The 17,506-nt window shown below is 39.4% G+C and overlaps 1 protein-coding gene across 4 annotated transcripts in view; it reads right to left on the bottom strand.

Annotated features, from left to right (window-relative positions):
* Positions 1-17,506, bottom strand: part of MAST2 (microtubule associated serine/threonine kinase 2) — a 186,292-nt gene that overhangs the window by 20,176 nt on the left and 148,610 nt on the right. For all 4 annotated transcript variants that reach the window (XM_066192741.1, XM_066192742.1, XM_066192743.1 and 1 more), the window contains 10 exons: positions 14,221-14,322; positions 10,215-10,347; positions 8,542-8,603; positions 7,795-7,880; positions 6,193-6,401; positions 5,167-5,305; positions 4,613-4,745; positions 3,076-3,241; positions 1,951-2,052; positions 240-362 (listed from right to left, as the gene is read on the bottom strand). In XM_066192741.1, coding sequence (XP_066048838.1) covers positions 240-362; positions 1,951-2,052; positions 3,076-3,241; positions 4,613-4,745; positions 5,167-5,305; positions 6,193-6,401; positions 7,795-7,880; positions 8,542-8,603; positions 10,215-10,347; positions 14,221-14,322 — 1,255 coding nt within the window. The remainder of the gene's footprint in view (positions 1-239; positions 363-1,950; positions 2,053-3,075; positions 3,242-4,612; positions 4,746-5,166; positions 5,306-6,192; positions 6,402-7,794; positions 7,881-8,541; positions 8,604-10,214; positions 10,348-14,220; positions 14,323-17,506) is intronic.

Below are 17,506 nucleotides of genomic sequence, written 5' to 3'. Positions count from 1 at the left end.
CCATGGCTGGCAGGACCACAGGCACCAGTGAAAGGCCAATTGACTCCAGCAGCAACGTTTTTTCATTTAAAATTAATTTGCCTTCAAAGAAACCTTGCTTGGCATTCAACAGAAACTTTTTAAAGCAATTTCCATCAAGTGTTTTATTCAATTTCTAAAAGGACTTATCTCTAACAATTTCAAAAATGAAATATGCACAAGAAATATGATGCTGTTTAGGCCAAATCTTGAAGCCTTACTGTCAAAATAGCTTGTGTCATCCTCAGATTCCAGCTGTGGGATGAATTCAGCTTTCTGCCGGAGTAATCCATTCCAGTCCAAATCTTTAAAGAACCGATGCTGCTTCACTTCAAAGGCACTACCTGAAATAAGCACCTTTTATTGCAGAGTATTTCTTTCAGCATTTGCATAACATGAAAAACAAACCTAAAAATATCAGAAGCCTAAGAGAATGTACTCGAGTACTTTTAAGTCACACATTTTCCAGGAATTTTGAGAAACAACTTATCCTTTTACCAAAGTGGTCATGCAGGATAAAACCTGAACGAGATTTCCTCCTTCCCACCTCCTCTTCCTGTTTAGCAACAACACATGCTGGAAGACAGCATCGTCTGTTGCATTCCACAGTGAGTTGCAAGATTAAGGATTAACACCTCAATTTAAAATTTTCCAACTCTAAACACCATCTTGTTCATTACTGAATAAAGAGAGCAAACTCTGAGAGGCACTTAGAATGTGAGTGACAACTCACAACTCCACTGCTGTGAATAAACTCATTCATGTGCCTAGAACAAGACAGGGCTCACCTATCTTCCTGAATTAGGATCCACTGTTATTAAGCTCAGAAGCTTAAGTACCCGGAAGAAAAAAGTAAAGACCATCTACCAGTTTATGCATTTTTTTCAAATGAAATTAATATTCATAGCAGATGCTACTGTCTTTTTAGAAAAGAAAAGAGCAGAATAAAAGAGATAAAAGGTTTGCTGAGTGCCAGCGGCACTTCAACGTGCCAAGTGAAACAGCAGTCTCAGCACTACAGGTATGCAAGAAATAAAAAAGAATCAGTCCATCAACTCATTTTATAAGGCTAGAAACTCTACATCTTTTCCATGACAGCAACATCTTTCAAGTACATGGATTTTAAGTAGAGAAGAACATGTGAAAACCATCTGATATCATTATTAATTCATGATCTATTCATCACCCTTGTGTGCACATGTGCTAAGTCTGCTGAATACATGCACCTTTTGGAACTGTTATATATTTAAGGTTTTTTTAATCCTTAAAGTGTAGTTTTGAATTGAAAATCCCGAATTAAATTAAACTAATCAAATCAATGAAAGATGAGCTGTCATGTGAGGCCACAGTGTTGCACAAGTTACTTTAAAACAAGAGTGTAGCTAGAGATTATTTACGTTTATTTGCTATGAGGAAATGAGAAGTGTTGGTTTCAGTAAATCTGACATTATAATACAGAAAGACTGACATACATGTCTGTCTTTGCCAAAAAGATTATCAGACTTTACTGTATGTTTGGAGAATTCTACACTACAGGCCTCTAGGAATGGGAAAGTTTTCATTTATTGTATTACACCCAGGAATTCACATCCATGGCAGGGATTAAGCCCCTACTCAAAGCAAACTTCAAAGAAATCTGATTATACACTGTTCAAATGGAGACACAACCCTCAAGCCTATAATGGAATAGCACACATCAGAGAAGTTATGTTGCCAAGCTAACAGTGCCCCTTTCCTGTTTCCCAGACAGTAATATCTGCCTGGGTCATGGACATTTGACACTAATTCCCAGAGCTCCACCACACTGAATCCAGTATAAACTGCTCCCCAGCTCTATTTGAGCATTCCTCAACACGAGTGGGTGTGCCTCACTGGCTAGGTAGCCTCATCCCCTGCTTCTGGACAGTGTTTTCCTGTGCGCAAGGTTCTTACCTGTTCCCATTCTTTCCAGAGGATTTTGGCGGAGAAGCTTAGAAATTAGGTCCTGGGCATCTGGTGGCAGTGCATCGTCTCCTTCTGGCCAGGCAATTTCATCTGGGGACAAAAAGAGACTTGACATTTTCTACCAGCTTCCCAACTAATTTGAATAACCATTCACACTCCTATACCTCAAAGTGCAGCATTGAGAACTGCCCCAGAAGCGTAAATACCTTGAATTCAGCAGCTTAATATAATTCAAGCATTGACATTTTTCAAAATGCATAAAATTCAGCATCAGCTAAAGCTGCTGTCAATCCAAGCAGTGCTTGTGGAGACAAAAAAAAAAAAGGCTTTAAGGACTCTATTAATAAAGTATGAAATGGGACTTCCATGACAATCCATAAACAAAGACAGTGACAATACTGTGGCTGTATCTCCTGCCTGCACATTCCACAGTCGTTATACTTGGAACAGAGAGAACAATTCACAGGTAACGATTTCATGCATCATATTTAGTGCTTTGCTGAAATTTGCTTTTTACAAAGGACATTTGCCAAGTGTGTTAAAAATTTACTCCTTCAGAAAGCATTCCCAATAGGAAATGATTTCACTGGTATAATCACCGAGTGAACACAAAGCAATTGTCTGTCCAACTCCAAGCATGAGACAGGTTTAAAAGGCCACAAGATGTGAAGGTACTGAGTACAACAACTTCAATGTATTGTGCTCAGAATTTCCTTTCATTTCACTTATACAAAATTACTAATTGACTCACACTTGAACCTACAAAGACAATAACCAAAATCAGCCTGAATTAGACCAGTTGGTGGCTACTCCTTTCATATCCTCCATCATTTAAGTTAAAAGACAAAACAGAAAAATCCCCAAGTATTTTTCCTCAATCCCACAAGGATTTGTATGACTCCCACACCACGACAGAATTATTTAGGAAGATGTTAAGCAACACAACAAGTTTCCATAGCTGAAATCAGACAGAAGTTGCTTTGACACAGAAATTTAGAAATACTAAAATTAAATCCCATTATTTTATATCTAGTCCTTCCTGACTAAACTGTGGATCCTCCATATTTTCAAAGCACATTTTGAAACCCCTCAAGAGCCTGAGCAGAAACTTACCACTGATCACTTGTCCAAAGAGCTCTTCAGGTGTGTCCCCAAAGAAAGGGACGCAGCCGACCAGGAACTCATAGAGGATAACTCCCATGGCCCACCAATCCACGGGCTTCCCATAGCCCTGGCGCAGGATCACCTCTGGTGCAATGTACTCTGGAGTCCCACAGACCTCAAGAGAAACATGCAAGAAAGCAATAAATTTACAAGTTGCCAAATTCATGTCAAAGCTTATTTTGTCTTTTTTTTTTCTTTCTTTCCCCCCACAGAGCTTTACAAGGAAGTTATTAATGTTTTGCCACTAACCACTTCATGCTGTGAACTACTTCCATGGAGCAAGAGTCTATATTTGAAGAACACATTACCTGCATAGAAATAACATCACATGAAATTAAATGTTCCCAGTGTGGACATGTCAGCTAAGTAGTTCTTTGGTGAATGCACAGGAAAGCATATGGGGAAAATGCATATTCTGTGTGTGTGTTTAGGTCTGACAGCTTGATGGATGTCTGCTGGCACAGCTACAGCTATCAGGAACTGAGTTTTGACAAACCTCTCACATCTCTGTGCTAACAGAATTTAGTTTCACAGATGCAGAATTAGCAGCACAGCATGATTACACACTTCAGCCTTAATCTTGGGAGGTACAGCTGGCATGGACAATGGCTAAGGAAATTACTTTGGAAGCTCTAAGTTGCCTGGGGCTTAGAAACAGCAACAACAATAACAAAAGAGCTGTAAAAAATATAACACTGTAAAGAGCAAGAACATGATCTAATGACCTAGGAGAGTTGTGCTAGAAAAAGCATCCTTACGCAGAAGCAAAGGAAGACAGCACCACAGGATCATTATGAATCAACATTTGGCACAACTAAAAATTCAGCTGAAAAATTTGCCACAATCCTAGGTATTCTCAGAAGAGAGAAGCACCTTTTAATCCCATTATACAAGGCACTGGTGAGCCTGCATCCAGAACAGTTCTTTCAACTACACTCAGAAAATATCAACTCAAACAGAAAGAGTTACATGGAAGAGCTATTCATTCATCAAAGGAAAATCTATCTTGTTAGCTACAAGAACTTAGCTGGTTAAGCCTAGCAAAATGAAGGCTAAGGAGAAAAACTACCCTTAGTAAATATCATGGGGATAAAAATCAATGTTTAAGCTGTTAGACAAAATTACAAGAAACGTATGGAAACTTGCCATGAACTTTCTAAGCACCAGAAGGGGGAGATCGTGGAACAACCTTCCAGCAAAATCCCTGTTACATCCCTAAACCAACTTCTGTTTACACCTGCACTGCTGCCTGGGCCACCCCTGTAGTATCCTAAACTAAGAGCTGAAGTGCATGACTCCAAAACAAGAAGCTGAAATGACAAACACTATCAATTTATGTAAAAACATGAAAACGGACTTGTATTTTTTCCTCCCATTTTACAGTGCACAGCACAGCATCAGGCAGAGAAGGAGTGCTACAAACTCTGATTCTATCCCAAGACATAATCTTGCATCCCACATCAACAGATAAATGTTTTCAACTTACCTGCTTGTCCAGGAATTCCCTGGTATCCTTCTCAATGTGGCCCTCATAAAGATTAGTTGTAAGACTCATTAACCCAATTTTGGACAGTCCAAAGTCTGTTAGTTTAATATGACCCATTGAAGTTATCAGGAGACTAAAAGAAAGAGAAGTAAAATAATGCAACATTAATTTAATTGTTTCCCAAAAGCAATTTAAAACAAAAAGAACACCAGATAATGCAAAGGACGATCTCAGTGTTACATCCCCATTAAAGACCTGGAAAAAACCTCTTATGCAGCCAAATATCACAGAGCAGACAAGGCAGCTAGGAGTGAGACTACCTTCTGCCAAAACATCATCAGTGTAGCAACAGCTTTGGGATAATATCTGAAGACACTCTTCCCACCCTCTCCCAGTGCCTATCTGCTTCTACATCAGTAGCAAGAGATTCCATAAAACCTCTTACATGTCAGATGCTGCTGAAGATCAATGCTGTCTCCAGCTCCCATGTCCTGTTACATACAGAGAAAGCCCCTGAAGGACTGGCTCTCTTCCCTGAGGGGCCAAAAACTTACTTATCAGGTTTTAGGTCACGGTGAACGATCCCATAATTGTGTAGGTACTCCAGGGCCAGAACAGTCTCAGCAAAATACATCCTCGCCATATCAACAGGTAGGGCACCAATGTTCTTGAGAAGTGTAGCACAGTCACCTCCTAGAAAGAAAACATTTTCACATATGGCACGTTGAAATGGCAAATATCACTAAGAAAGAACAGCTGTGGGTCTGCAATACAAGATTAGAACAAGTTTTGTAAAGGCTGTCTCTCACAACCCTGTTAGGAGGAATTCTAAAGATCTCTCTCTACTCTTGAAGTTAAAACAAATATTAGACAAATAGGAAAATTGAGATCCATATATGTTGGGCAGGCTTGGACAGGAATTGTACAGATGCCATTTGCAAACTGCAGGAAGCCTTGAAGAAAATAAGTCTGTGGACTCCTGATTGAAGCTTCCTTGGGAACACTGGCCACACATTTCAGTCGACCTTCATTTCTACTTGCAAAGAGGAATTAATATTATAATTTCCTATTGTCAATACATCTGATTTCATTCCACTAATTTATCTGAAAGAGCACTGATACAATAACTATAATCTTATTTCTCAAACATTCAGTCAAGCAAGCCAGGCATAAGAAATTAATCCTATCCACCAGTGGATATTGCTTATAATAAGATATACTGATAAAGTAAAATCAAATTATATTTCAGAGAATAAGCAAACCAAACAATGAAAAAAACCAACCCCAGCATAAAATGGCACTTTATTTTTAGAAAGGCTGCTGAAGAACAAAGATTTATGTTTGTTAAGTCTTTTTCTAAGTGGAATGTCAAGCAAACGTGCTATGGATCCAGCCACGCCATCCCACAGGAGAGAGGGAGGGTTTCCTTTCCAACGAAGACTGAAAAGTTCATGCTGACTTCTGACCTCAGCAGTGAGGCTCAGCTCCACTGCAAATGTGCTGTATCAGTCACAGGGATCCACAGCCCACACCCATCCCGACCGAGGCCCCTTTGGAGATGTGGATAACGACAGCCATACCTTCCACGTACTCCATAACCATGCACAGGTGCCGCTTGGTCTCGAAGGAGCAGAACATGCTGACCACGAAGGGGTTCTCGGCAAACGTCAGGATATCCCTCTCCACAAAGGCCTGCTGGATCTGGTTTCTCAGGATCAGGTTCTGTTTGTTGATCTTCTTCATGGCAAAACGCTGGCGGGTGGTCTTGTGCCGCACCAAATACACCGCTCTGCAAAACCACACACCAAGAGGAAAAGGTCCACTTTCAGTTCAAACTGCTTTGTTGTGGGTTTAGGTTTGGAGTTCTTTGTGGTTTTGTTGGGGGTTTTTTAAACAGTGATGTTACTGTTTTGAATGGATCTTGACAGACTTATCCATGACTCTATAAAATCCCATTTCAGTGGCAAGCTTCCCTAGAGAAGAAGGAATCCCATGATGCTTCCTTCCCAAAGCTCCTCTACCTTGAATAAAGCAGCATTTTTGCTGATATGACAAACAAGGAGATATCTCCAACACAAATGTCACAAGTTACCATAAGCACCATTGCAGAGCAGCATGTATTTTTCAACACTACAGCGACCACTTTGCTTAAAAAATTGTCCAAAATCTGTGGAATCAGCATGAGTTCTTTCCAAGCTCCATAAAATTAATTTGATGCAGAATTGTCACCAGGGATTTCCTTCAGTAAAGTATCTCTTACGCTTCTATCATTTGCAGATCATTAGATTCCTGCACATTAATAATACAGTTTGCAAATAAAATTTTCATCCAGTCTGCCCGCCTTATTGAATCAGTACTCGTTCCCTTTTCTCTGGAGTACATTACATTTAACATGGTATTGTGTCTCACCAGCCACTGACTATAAAATAAACCCAGGATAAAGACTTGTGACTAACAGCTAAACTACCACTCCTCTCTCCTCTTTTTACAAAGTTACATGGGGATTTTGCAGAAATACGACTGAAGAGATTTAAAATCTTTTTGTCTCATAATATGACTCTTCAACACTCTCCATTGTGTCTTTACTCACTAAAACCGATGCTTACACTTTTTCCACATATAATTTTTAAAAAGTGAGTTGTTATTAACTAAGCACCCACTTCCACTAAACACTCAAGCACATACTCAGGTTTTGCTGTTATGACTTACTGAGCATCACTGCTTTTCACTAACAGCCTAATGACCTCACTGGTAAGGATTTATGGACTGCAAAGAGTCAGGAGCTGCCTTTTAAAATTCTGGGTAGGTTTGTGTGTGCGGTTAAAATTGTAACCAACCGAATTCATACTTGATTCTTCAATGGATAATAAAATCTAATAGCATTTTTTGTGTATTACTTCTCACAGTAGATTTACCCCAGTGTAATTCTGGCACTTCTTTTAGCATTTCAAGTGCTCACAAACAGCCACATATGTTACATATGTAATCCAAATAAATGAAAGAAATGGCATCTCCCAGAAGAATGCAGACAATACAAGTGTGGAACCTCTGTAAGACCCAAGTGGAATTACTTTACGCTTTGGACCCAACAAAACCCAGACATTTGCCAAACCTTGCTATAGCCCTTTGCTGGGTAGAACCATAATAGCATTTTCTTCTAATTCAAAGTCTTTAAGTCTTACCCATAAGCACCATTACTGATCAGTTTTATAGTTTCAAACTCTTCTTCAGATGGAGTTTTCTTTGACTGGACAGAGGCCCCACGGCTCTGGGGAAAGACAACAAGAAAATGGAAATCAGGAGCAGGAATGACTTAATTCTATATGGAGTATTTTTGTCCTTTTCTTCTTTAAACACCCATTAACTCAAAGTCAATCCATTTCTGAATTTCCGGAGTCCTCAGCTTAAGGACAACTGTCTGTATCCTTAGGGTGTTTGCAGATTCCCTCCACAGATTATTAGCACAAAAAGTCAGGGGACTGTAAGATTCAAGCCTTTCCTTAGTATTACATTTTTAGAAAAAAAACAATAAAATAAGGATCTTTGAAACCTAGCCAGTTACATAATTAAATTTTTCCAGTGGTTTTACTAAAGTCAACTCTTTTCAATACCCATCACATTTTACAAATGTAAATATAAAGAATTTCTCCAGATGATTTTCATTTGTAACTCCAAAAATTAAAAAAAAATCCACAAAACTTAGTAATAATGCCTATTTGCATCTTTTAAGCATTTTACCTCCACCGTATAAAGATTTTCACATTTTTATGAGCATGTACTCTAGTTTTAATATGAGCTTTTAAATGTCAGCACTTTTTTTTTTTTTTTAAATTACAATTACTCTGCATTATAATTAATTTTTTACTGTAGACTACTTCTTTTGAGAGAAAAAAAAAGTGCTAGACAGAGTGAGTGTATTACTGCTTTACCTCGACTGAATCATCTGTCTCGGGAGTGTCTGGGCTGTCATAGCTATTCAACTGGGCCATTTCTGAAAAGAAAGAGGAAAGATTACTCCTAATGATCTCAATCAAACACTATTCTCTTTGTTTATACAGGAAAAACAGGATTTTAAGATGTGCTTGTAGATGATGGAGGACATTTTCTCCCTCTGTAAGAAGTCACCCCAATTACACAATTGATAACCTTTAACATCTTATATAAAGATGAATATAATTAATTGTTCTAATTGTTTCTAATTTCTAACTCTAGATAGTTTTTACAATAAGTAAAAGCAATAAATGCATGTTTGGGGACGGTGCTGTCTAGTTAATATTAAAACCTATTCCACACATATATGTTTGTATGTAGCCTGGTGGCACCTCTGTGCTCCAAGAAGAAAAAGCATCACATTTCAAACAGCTGCCCTCCACCTGAGGTGGTTGATTCTGCAAAACGCTGAGCAGCAGCAAACTGGGGGAAAATCACTTAGTTTTGGCTACTCAGCTGTTGCAGGAGATGCTGTAAACTTTGCAAGCCCAAATCCTGCCTTAGTTGTGAGTCTCTGAACAGACATCACTGACATTTCTGGGTGCCCTCCTTACAGAAAGGAAATAAGGCACCTTGACATCTCCCCATATTTCTAAAGAAAATTTGACTTTAGTAAAGGGAATTAGCGTTGGAAAGGTTCTCTCCCATGACAGGGATCAAAGGAAATTTCCCTTTAATGTCAGATTTCAACAAATGCTATTAAATTGCATTTAGCAATCTTTGGTAGAAATTTTCCTGAAGAGCTCTTCACTTGAAGTCAACCTGTCACTGTCACTCCAGTAAACACCAGAGAAGTTAAACTAGTCCTAGCCAGACTACTAATTTATGTTAAAATTATGCTCTCCTGAGATAACAAGAAGTATGGTTCAATCACTGAAATACTCTGCAGTAACCTCCAGTCTCAGTTACACTTTCTATTGTTGCTGAACAAGCTGTGCATGCTCAGAAAACTTGTCATTTCAGCCAGCAAAGTGCCAGGCAGAAATATTAACTCACTAATTCTAAAGTTACAATCTTCTGGGCCAATGTATGTCTATATTAAGTTTACCATATGCAATTCTGGCACCTTGCAGAAAAGCTGTTTCTATCCTTACACTGCTCTCTTTGGCTGCTACATAAGATGTAAAACTTTAGCTGTAAAACAGCTAAAAATTCATAATCTTGGTAATCTCATAAAAAAACACAAAACCCACCACTTATCACGGAGAGGACAATGAAGTGGGATGACAGGATACTTTCCAACCAGGCCACTAGCAGGCCAGGTCAGATCAGAAAAATAACAGGTAAATCTGCTTTTACTCTTCAACAGCACAGAGAAAACAGTTAAATCATAAAGCCATTTTCTAACATTGTTTCAGCTATAATACAGGGAGACATTATTAACATCATAAGTAAAGATCTGTCACTACTGATGTGCCATCCTTACCCCAGCAACATTCCTTTGAGACACGGGGCTGTAAAGGACAGTCTAGAATTTGACAGCAAACAGGAAAATAAGGAAAAATGGCCTCAAAATTCAATAAAATAATAAAAGCACCCTTCAGCTATGTAGTGAGCAGGAGATCTGACTATCCTTTCAACAGTTTATAAAGTACATAAGAAGAGTTCTCACCCTCCAGGGGATCCCTGGTGAGTCCCAGCTGGCTGATAATGTAACGAGGAATGTCGCATTTAATTCCTTGCCCTTCCTTGGCATGGCCTTCTGCAGCTTCCAACAAATGGTAGAACTCTTCAGGATCAAACTCCTAAAACAAAGCAGTGAGAGACACAGAGAAAGGTAAATGGTGCAGCTTTACAATTATGAAAGATTTCTCCCCCATAGAGGGGAATCCTCAGAAACATCCAAAGGTAATTCTGGGCTCAGCAGTGATGCAGAATGTTTCCAGTTACAACAAGCAAGGCAATGCTTCCCACTCTGCTCTGCAAAACTAACAGTTACCTCCCATGGGGTGTCCAGGGGTTTAGATCTTCAAATCAAAATGGAACAAGGACTGTAGGGACTTTCTACAGACCAAACCCAAACTTTCAAAAGGTCTCGTTAACCTAAGTGTCAACTGTTGACACAACTCCCAGTTTTGTCCCGTTGAGACATACCAGGGAAAGGTCAGTGAAGAGAACTGAGGCATCACCTTCTGCCACCTCCATCTGACAGGTGAGTTAACCCTAGATAAGCCTTTCTTGCTGTCAGATGTCACTTCTGATCAAGCCATACACCTACCCAACCCTGTCACTCTCCTAACCTCAGCAATTGCTAACAAAATCTTTAATAAAAACAACTTCCTTCATAAGTAGTATTGCTGTCCTATTTTTTGTACTCTACAGGATCACTTTAGCAACTCAGTCTTGGTGCATGTGATCTCTCAGGCCAATAAAGGTTATAGAAGGTGTGATCTCTTGCACTGGACTAAGAGATAGAGCAGGAAACAAAAGACAAGCTCTGGGCAGCAGGAGCACTCTGCTTATAAACAAGTTCACCAGTAAACTTTAGCTCTCCCCCCTACAAACCTCATCATTCACCAGCAATGAGCAGCTTCACCAACACTCTTCAAAAGTTTTCCAGTGAAATGGGAGGGTGAAAGGGGAAGAGTTTCAGCAAACAGCTGAGCATGCACAGATAACAGGGAGGGCATCAGCAAAGAACTGCTGTGTGATCAGCAACGTAAGAGAAAAACAGCACAGAACTGCAAACAAGAAAAGGAAATTAGAGCTTGTAATGACGTGAAGAGACTTGAACAGAGAACAGATGCACTTTTCCATGACTGCTCCAAGAAATGCTGCTCAGATAGATGCTGTCACCAAAGACAGCAACAATGTGAGAAAAAGTTCCTTCCCAACTTCTCTGGAAAAGTATTCATCAACAGTCTCAAAAGTGGCAGAGAGCAGGAGCCAGACCAGAGAGGACCACAGAGAGATGCCACCAGAATGCAGTGAAAGGGATGGTGGAGCCAATGAAGGACTTTTCGAGGTATGACTGCAGGTCATTTATTGGTGAGTAAAAGACAGAGGAAAAAAACAACTTGGTGACAAAAAAACCCCAAACATTCAAAACATTAAGGAACTATATAAATTCCAGTTCTGACTTCTTTATGGTAGGTTTAATCATTTGAATACAGAAGAATGAACCCTACTAAGGGGAGGTAGGTGCTATGGAAAAATAAACTGAAAAAAAAACTAGATACTTTTTCCCAGAGACGGTTTCAGAGATGCACAAACCACATTACTATTTTCTGGAAGCCCCAGAGATTGTCTGCCAATAAACATTTCATAGTCCAACAGGTAATTCAAAGACAGAAGCCAAGTAGCTGAACTTTAGAATACTTAAATGCTTTTGACTGCATTGAAACAATCACAACCATCACAAGCACTGTCTCATGGACACTTACTTCATTTACAAGGAAGAAAGAAGAATGAGCTGTATTACTAAAGTTAACCTTAATAGTAGAAAAACTTTTTATAAATTCACGTATAATTGAAGCCAAAAGTTGAATTACAAAAGATATGTTAAAAATAAAAATGAAAATTAGCTCTCAAAAGCTATTTAAACAGTTGACTATCCGTTATTATATTTCTTGTTTTATGGGACAAAATGAACATTAGTATTTAACTCATGTCACCACATTAAAATATATATTTGGAAAAAAAAATGCTAGAAAGGCAACGCAGGTTAAAAAAACCAGGTAAGACTAACCCACAGATCCAGATATTATTTCTATACTTTGGAGTCCAGCCACTTCATAGAGAAGGTTGTCACTACATACTTTGGAATTCATTACTCAGATCTCAATGACTTCACTGCTTCCACCTGCACCCACTCACTTTGCAGAACATCAGGTGGAGAAGACATAGAAGAACCTGGAGACCTCTTGATTTGCAGCTAGGAGCTGCCTTGAGTTTGGAACTCTGCAGGTTCTAAAGTCCTCACAAGGCTTTCTGAGGTTCCAAGTTTTCCTAGATGATTTGTGTACACAAGCAAAAATGACAATGGTGAATGCAGCAAATAAAAAATACACTGAGTTTAAATTTATCTCATTTCTCCATGTATCACTTCCAAAATAAATTTTGAAGAAGTGTTGGAAGGTAAGTGGGAGTCACAAAAACTTATCTAAATCACAAACATGGTTTGAAAACCAAGGAATTCCCAGTGTGAATGGAGTTTTGCCTGGGATTTTCAGTGCAGCCTGGTGCAGATTTCTTGAATCAGTAAGTGAAGGTATCTGTCCTGCTCGTTGTGCAGCCAACTTCCTCACTGACAGTGGCCTTCCTTGCACTGCAGGATGCCCAGCAAAGTGATGCATCTGACAGTTGTGGAGGAGGAATAAGGAACCCTCCAAAGTCTACTGGTTCTCAGAACTTCTGCAGGAGTTTCCAAAAACTGGTGTCATTGGTAAGACTGGACCACTCTTGTCTACTCTGAAAGAAAGCTCCACAAAACTCGTTCATCTTCCAGTGACTCCAGGGATAAAAGCCACCCATGGACACACTGACCACAACATAACCCTCATGTTAACTGTGCTTTTACAGCCAGCCACAGATTCCTAATCCAGCCCACTTCTCTGATGTCTCAAACACCTGCAGCACCTCTGTCACTTCTATGTCCAGAAAGAACCACCATGAGTGTGCTCTGATGTACCAGAGAATTTCATCCTGTCAATACCTAAGGTTTCCATTGTACGTTTGTGACACCTCAAGTTTTTGGTGAGTTCCCTACATTCCCACTAAATTTTTCAACATCCTTTTGAAATACAGTCACTGAATTGAACCCTTTCAGTTGTGTACCCCTCTTTCTATATATATTGAAGGTTTCTATTAACCCTTTTGCTATGGCATGAGAGTGAGAATACAGGTTTTCAAGCTACTTCTCCACCATACCAAGAAAATGTTATTGTAGCTGCAGAACTTTGGCACACAGTGGCTTATTTTATTGGAATTGCCTAAACAAATTTCACCATTTTCTAGCATTAAATTTAAAAAACACATTATTATTAGCCAAATCAAGTTGTTAAAAAAGGGGTGAGTCTTGCTTTTGCTTGTATTCCAAGAGCACCAAATAGCATTTCAAACCCAGGCTCCCAAATCTCCTTGGATCTCACACGGGTGGATCCCACTGTGTGTTCACAGCTGGAAAACCTGACACCAGGTTTCACCAATTGCAGGGCCTAGAGGAAGGGTTTGAATCCCAGAGCCCCACCACCATTTATGTCATGGTAGGGAACTTCTTCCTCAGTGACAGCTCTTCCTTAGCACGGCACTCTGGACACCAGGCACACCCCATACAGACATTTACAGCCTCCTTACAGTAGCTATTAACAACATGAGGAACATCCAGTGGCATCAAGTAGCATGGAATGATGTTGACAGCTACATCTGATCCCTCAGCCATAAACTTCATACTAAAATATAACTTAGCTGCGAATGTAGCTGACAGTCCATTGGAGAACTACTTCTATATTAACGCAGAAGCCACTTGGTACTTCTTTTTTTTTTTTAATATCAATTTATTTTTCATCAATGTTTTAATGAGCATTTAAAGGTTTCTTTGGAAGGCTTTGTGTCCCTTATCTCCTCAGGTGCACAGCACTGTTTAGATCCTGCAGAGCCTCTCCCAGGCCCGCACTCACCAGGCACTCGAGCAGCCGAGCGGGCCGGGCGATGATGATCATCAGCTTCTTCACCAGCTGGGTAACGAAGGCAACCTCGGAGCTCTCGGATCGCTCGTGGGCCTGTGAAGAGCACAACAGCACGTTATGGTCCCAGCACTGAACTCTGAATTTCTGTGTGTCACATGCTGAATGAAGTCACCAGCTCAGTAACCAATTCAGCAGCAAAAGCACGGCTGAGTCAGGGCAGGCTGCGCTCAGCTCGCTCAGGGATGCCAAGGTACACGTGGCTTCTCCATCACAACTGACTCCCATTATCATGCAAGAGGTATTTCAAAGGCTCTATTTGCATTGTATCACCTATCAATTGTAATAGATACAATGTGGGGCTTAGTTTATTTTTTAAAATGAAAAGAAGAATACTGATTTTTTCAATTTTATCTTCCACGCAACACTGACATCTAGGTAATCACTAACAGACTCATTTCTGAGCTTTGCTTTCAGCTAGAATTTGAACTAGAATTTCCCTTCATCATCAAGAAAAACTTGACCTCAGTTTCTCTTTTTTCAGTTTTATCAATCCTGTTGAATAAATCCAGCATTGCATTGTATGTTGTGTACGACCAAGCAGATGAGCAAAGAAAAGAGCATTAAAAAAATTAATTCAGAGGATTTAGTTCTGTCTGTTACTTCACCAGATCTCAGTATAAATTCAAGTCTTAGTTTCAGGATATATGTCTGTATTTGTGTGACGAGATGTCTTTTTACAACAGCAAACACAGCAAAACAATAATAAATAATAAAATAAAAGAGCATCACAAAAACCCCCTCAGAAATTACCCTTCTCTTGAAGCACACAATGGCTACATGATAAGTCCTGGAGCAGAAATATAATAGTATTTCATTGCAGAGTGATTTAAAAAATGGTTCCAATGGCATGCAAAAGCTCTCAAACAAAGTACAGCTATTTTTCCCCCAAGGTCTAAAAATTGTGCTTTAACCTGGCCACAAATATAGAGTCCAGAATTTAATAAATGAGCTTTTGCTGGCAATGAGCCAGTTACTTATAAGAGTGATATTTTATCAACTACAGTGCGAGCAGCAATAAACTAAAAGGGTGTTGTCCATTAGAATCACCTAAGAAAAAGACATATTTATATGGCTTTATATGTCTGAGAAGTCAAATCACACTGGTGACCACCTAAAAGAGCAATACAAACACAGGGAGCAGAAATTCAGAACTAGAAATATACAAGCAGCATTTTAAGTAACATAACTCTGATACTTTGCTGCCAAACAAAAAAATATTAAAAGGTTCATTATTTCTCATTTTGACAACAGAAAGGTTCATTATTTCTCATTTTGACAACAGCCAGAAATTTTGATTGTCTCCTCTTGCACAGATTAGTATGGGCTAGAATTTTAACTTTGAAGAGAATGATGTACCTGCTCATTCATTATCTAAAAACTACATCAGAGGTCCTTCCTGGCTATAGAGCCTTAAAAAGAAGATTATTTTGGAAATATTGAAATAAGTTGTAATTTCTTTTCCTAATTAAAATATTTTTTAAATTATAAAATAGAAAATTATCACGATGAAAGTGATAAATATTCACTTTGTGTCCTTTGTAAAATTCATATTTTACAATATGAATTTTAGAAAGGAATTAATGCTTTCATATTTTAAAAGCCATTCCAGATCACCAGGGGTTAGCTGCACTGAAATGAATAGATAAAATATCAACAATTTTGTATTATTTTAAATTTGAGCCATGCAATTGTAAAGTCCTTTTCTCCCCCCTCACACAGGTTATATTATGCAAACAAAAAAAAAAATAGAAATAATTCATCATTTTGCATCCATTTATAGAGTTAAAGAGAACTTAGTCTTTTAAATCAAGTCCTTTTGTTTTCTCATTTTCTCATCTCTGACAATTCAGGCAAAATAATTTAAAAATGCAGGTAGTTTAATCAGGTGTCTGTTTTGAAAATGAAAAGCTAGACCATGACTGCCAAATGCTACAGAAACCCAAAAGGAAAAAGAAAAAAAAAAAAGCATTTACAAAAACCAAACACAACTTGTAACAGCCACTCAGCCATCATCTCTGCACAGCGCTGCTCCTCCAAGATCCTCAGTGAAACTGCCTCCTCTTCTTTCCTCCTCACACAGGACAGCCCTGACATGCCTACAGAATTCTTGTTTCCAAGGTGTCCCAGGGACAGAACCCGGGAGCAGGAGGTTTGTCCAGCCCAGCCCAGCCCAGCCCTGCCTGCTGCTCCCATGAGCCAGGTGCCAGCTGTGCCACCTCAGCAGTGTGTCCCCAGCACCCAGCGCCGGCCTCCAGGCACTGGTGGCATCTCAGGGCTCCCCTCCCCTCCCCAGGGGTTTGGGCAGGGGCTGATGCCATTCCTGCACACACTGCTGGTGACACGTGTACAGGAGGTAATTTACAAACCGATTCCCTCATCTGAAAGACCCATCCGTCACTAACTGTGGCTGCTGGGGCATGAAATTAAAATCACTGTCCTCCCCTGGGGTTCAGCAGGACCAATAACTGGGATATGCAAGCCACAATGCTGTAATTGAGCTAATATACTGATGGAAACCAAAACAATAGACCTGCAAAGCCAAGGACTGATAAATTTACACCCAGGCTCCTACTAAGAAAGCAATCGCAATCACAATATCCATTTGCCAATGTCAGCATCAGTCACTGCTGTGGAATACTCATACCCTCCCCTGCTCCTTTTGTTCCATGCACAGAAACACCTGTAACCCTTCACCTTCCTGCCCAACTGGCTACACTTAGGCAACAGTCATCAGACTTCTTTTGGCTAGTTCTACCTTATTGATTCAGCCAAGTAACAGCTGACTACAACCTTTTGTTCCTCAGTAACCTGAGATTCTAACCCGTGGTAACAGGTAAAGAACTGAATGTCACAAGTTCTTTTTCACACCGGCGCTTTATCTTATTTTTTTTGTATTTCTACTTTGATGTGAAGTGTAGGATTCAAGTTCATGTTTTCCAAAATGAAGAAAATCTCTTAAATTCATTTTTATTTCATGATTATTTCAATGATGCGATAAGTTCTTCTGGCTAAAAGACAGTATTTCATGCTCCAAACAAGGAAAAAGATCTCATTTGCCATAGCTAATGAGATTTGTTGGCATGTTATTACAAAAGCCAGGATCTAAAAATCTTCCCAAAGCTTTCCGGTTTGGTGCATTTAAACAGCTCATTATTTGCATACCCAAACAGTCTGTTTTACATTTTTACACAAACTGCAATATATTAAATCAAGTTTC

This window comes from Chamaea fasciata, unplaced genomic scaffold (genome assembly GCF_029207755.1).
Source record: "Chamaea fasciata isolate MVZ Bird 193981 ecotype frontalis unplaced genomic scaffold, bChaFas1.0.hap1 SCAF_10, whole genome shotgun sequence".
Classification (NCBI taxonomy): domain Eukaryota; kingdom Metazoa; phylum Chordata; class Aves; order Passeriformes; family Sylviidae; genus Chamaea; species Chamaea fasciata.
The sequence above is the reverse complement of the archived record's forward strand: the minus strand, read 5'-3'. Positions and strand labels throughout refer to the sequence as shown.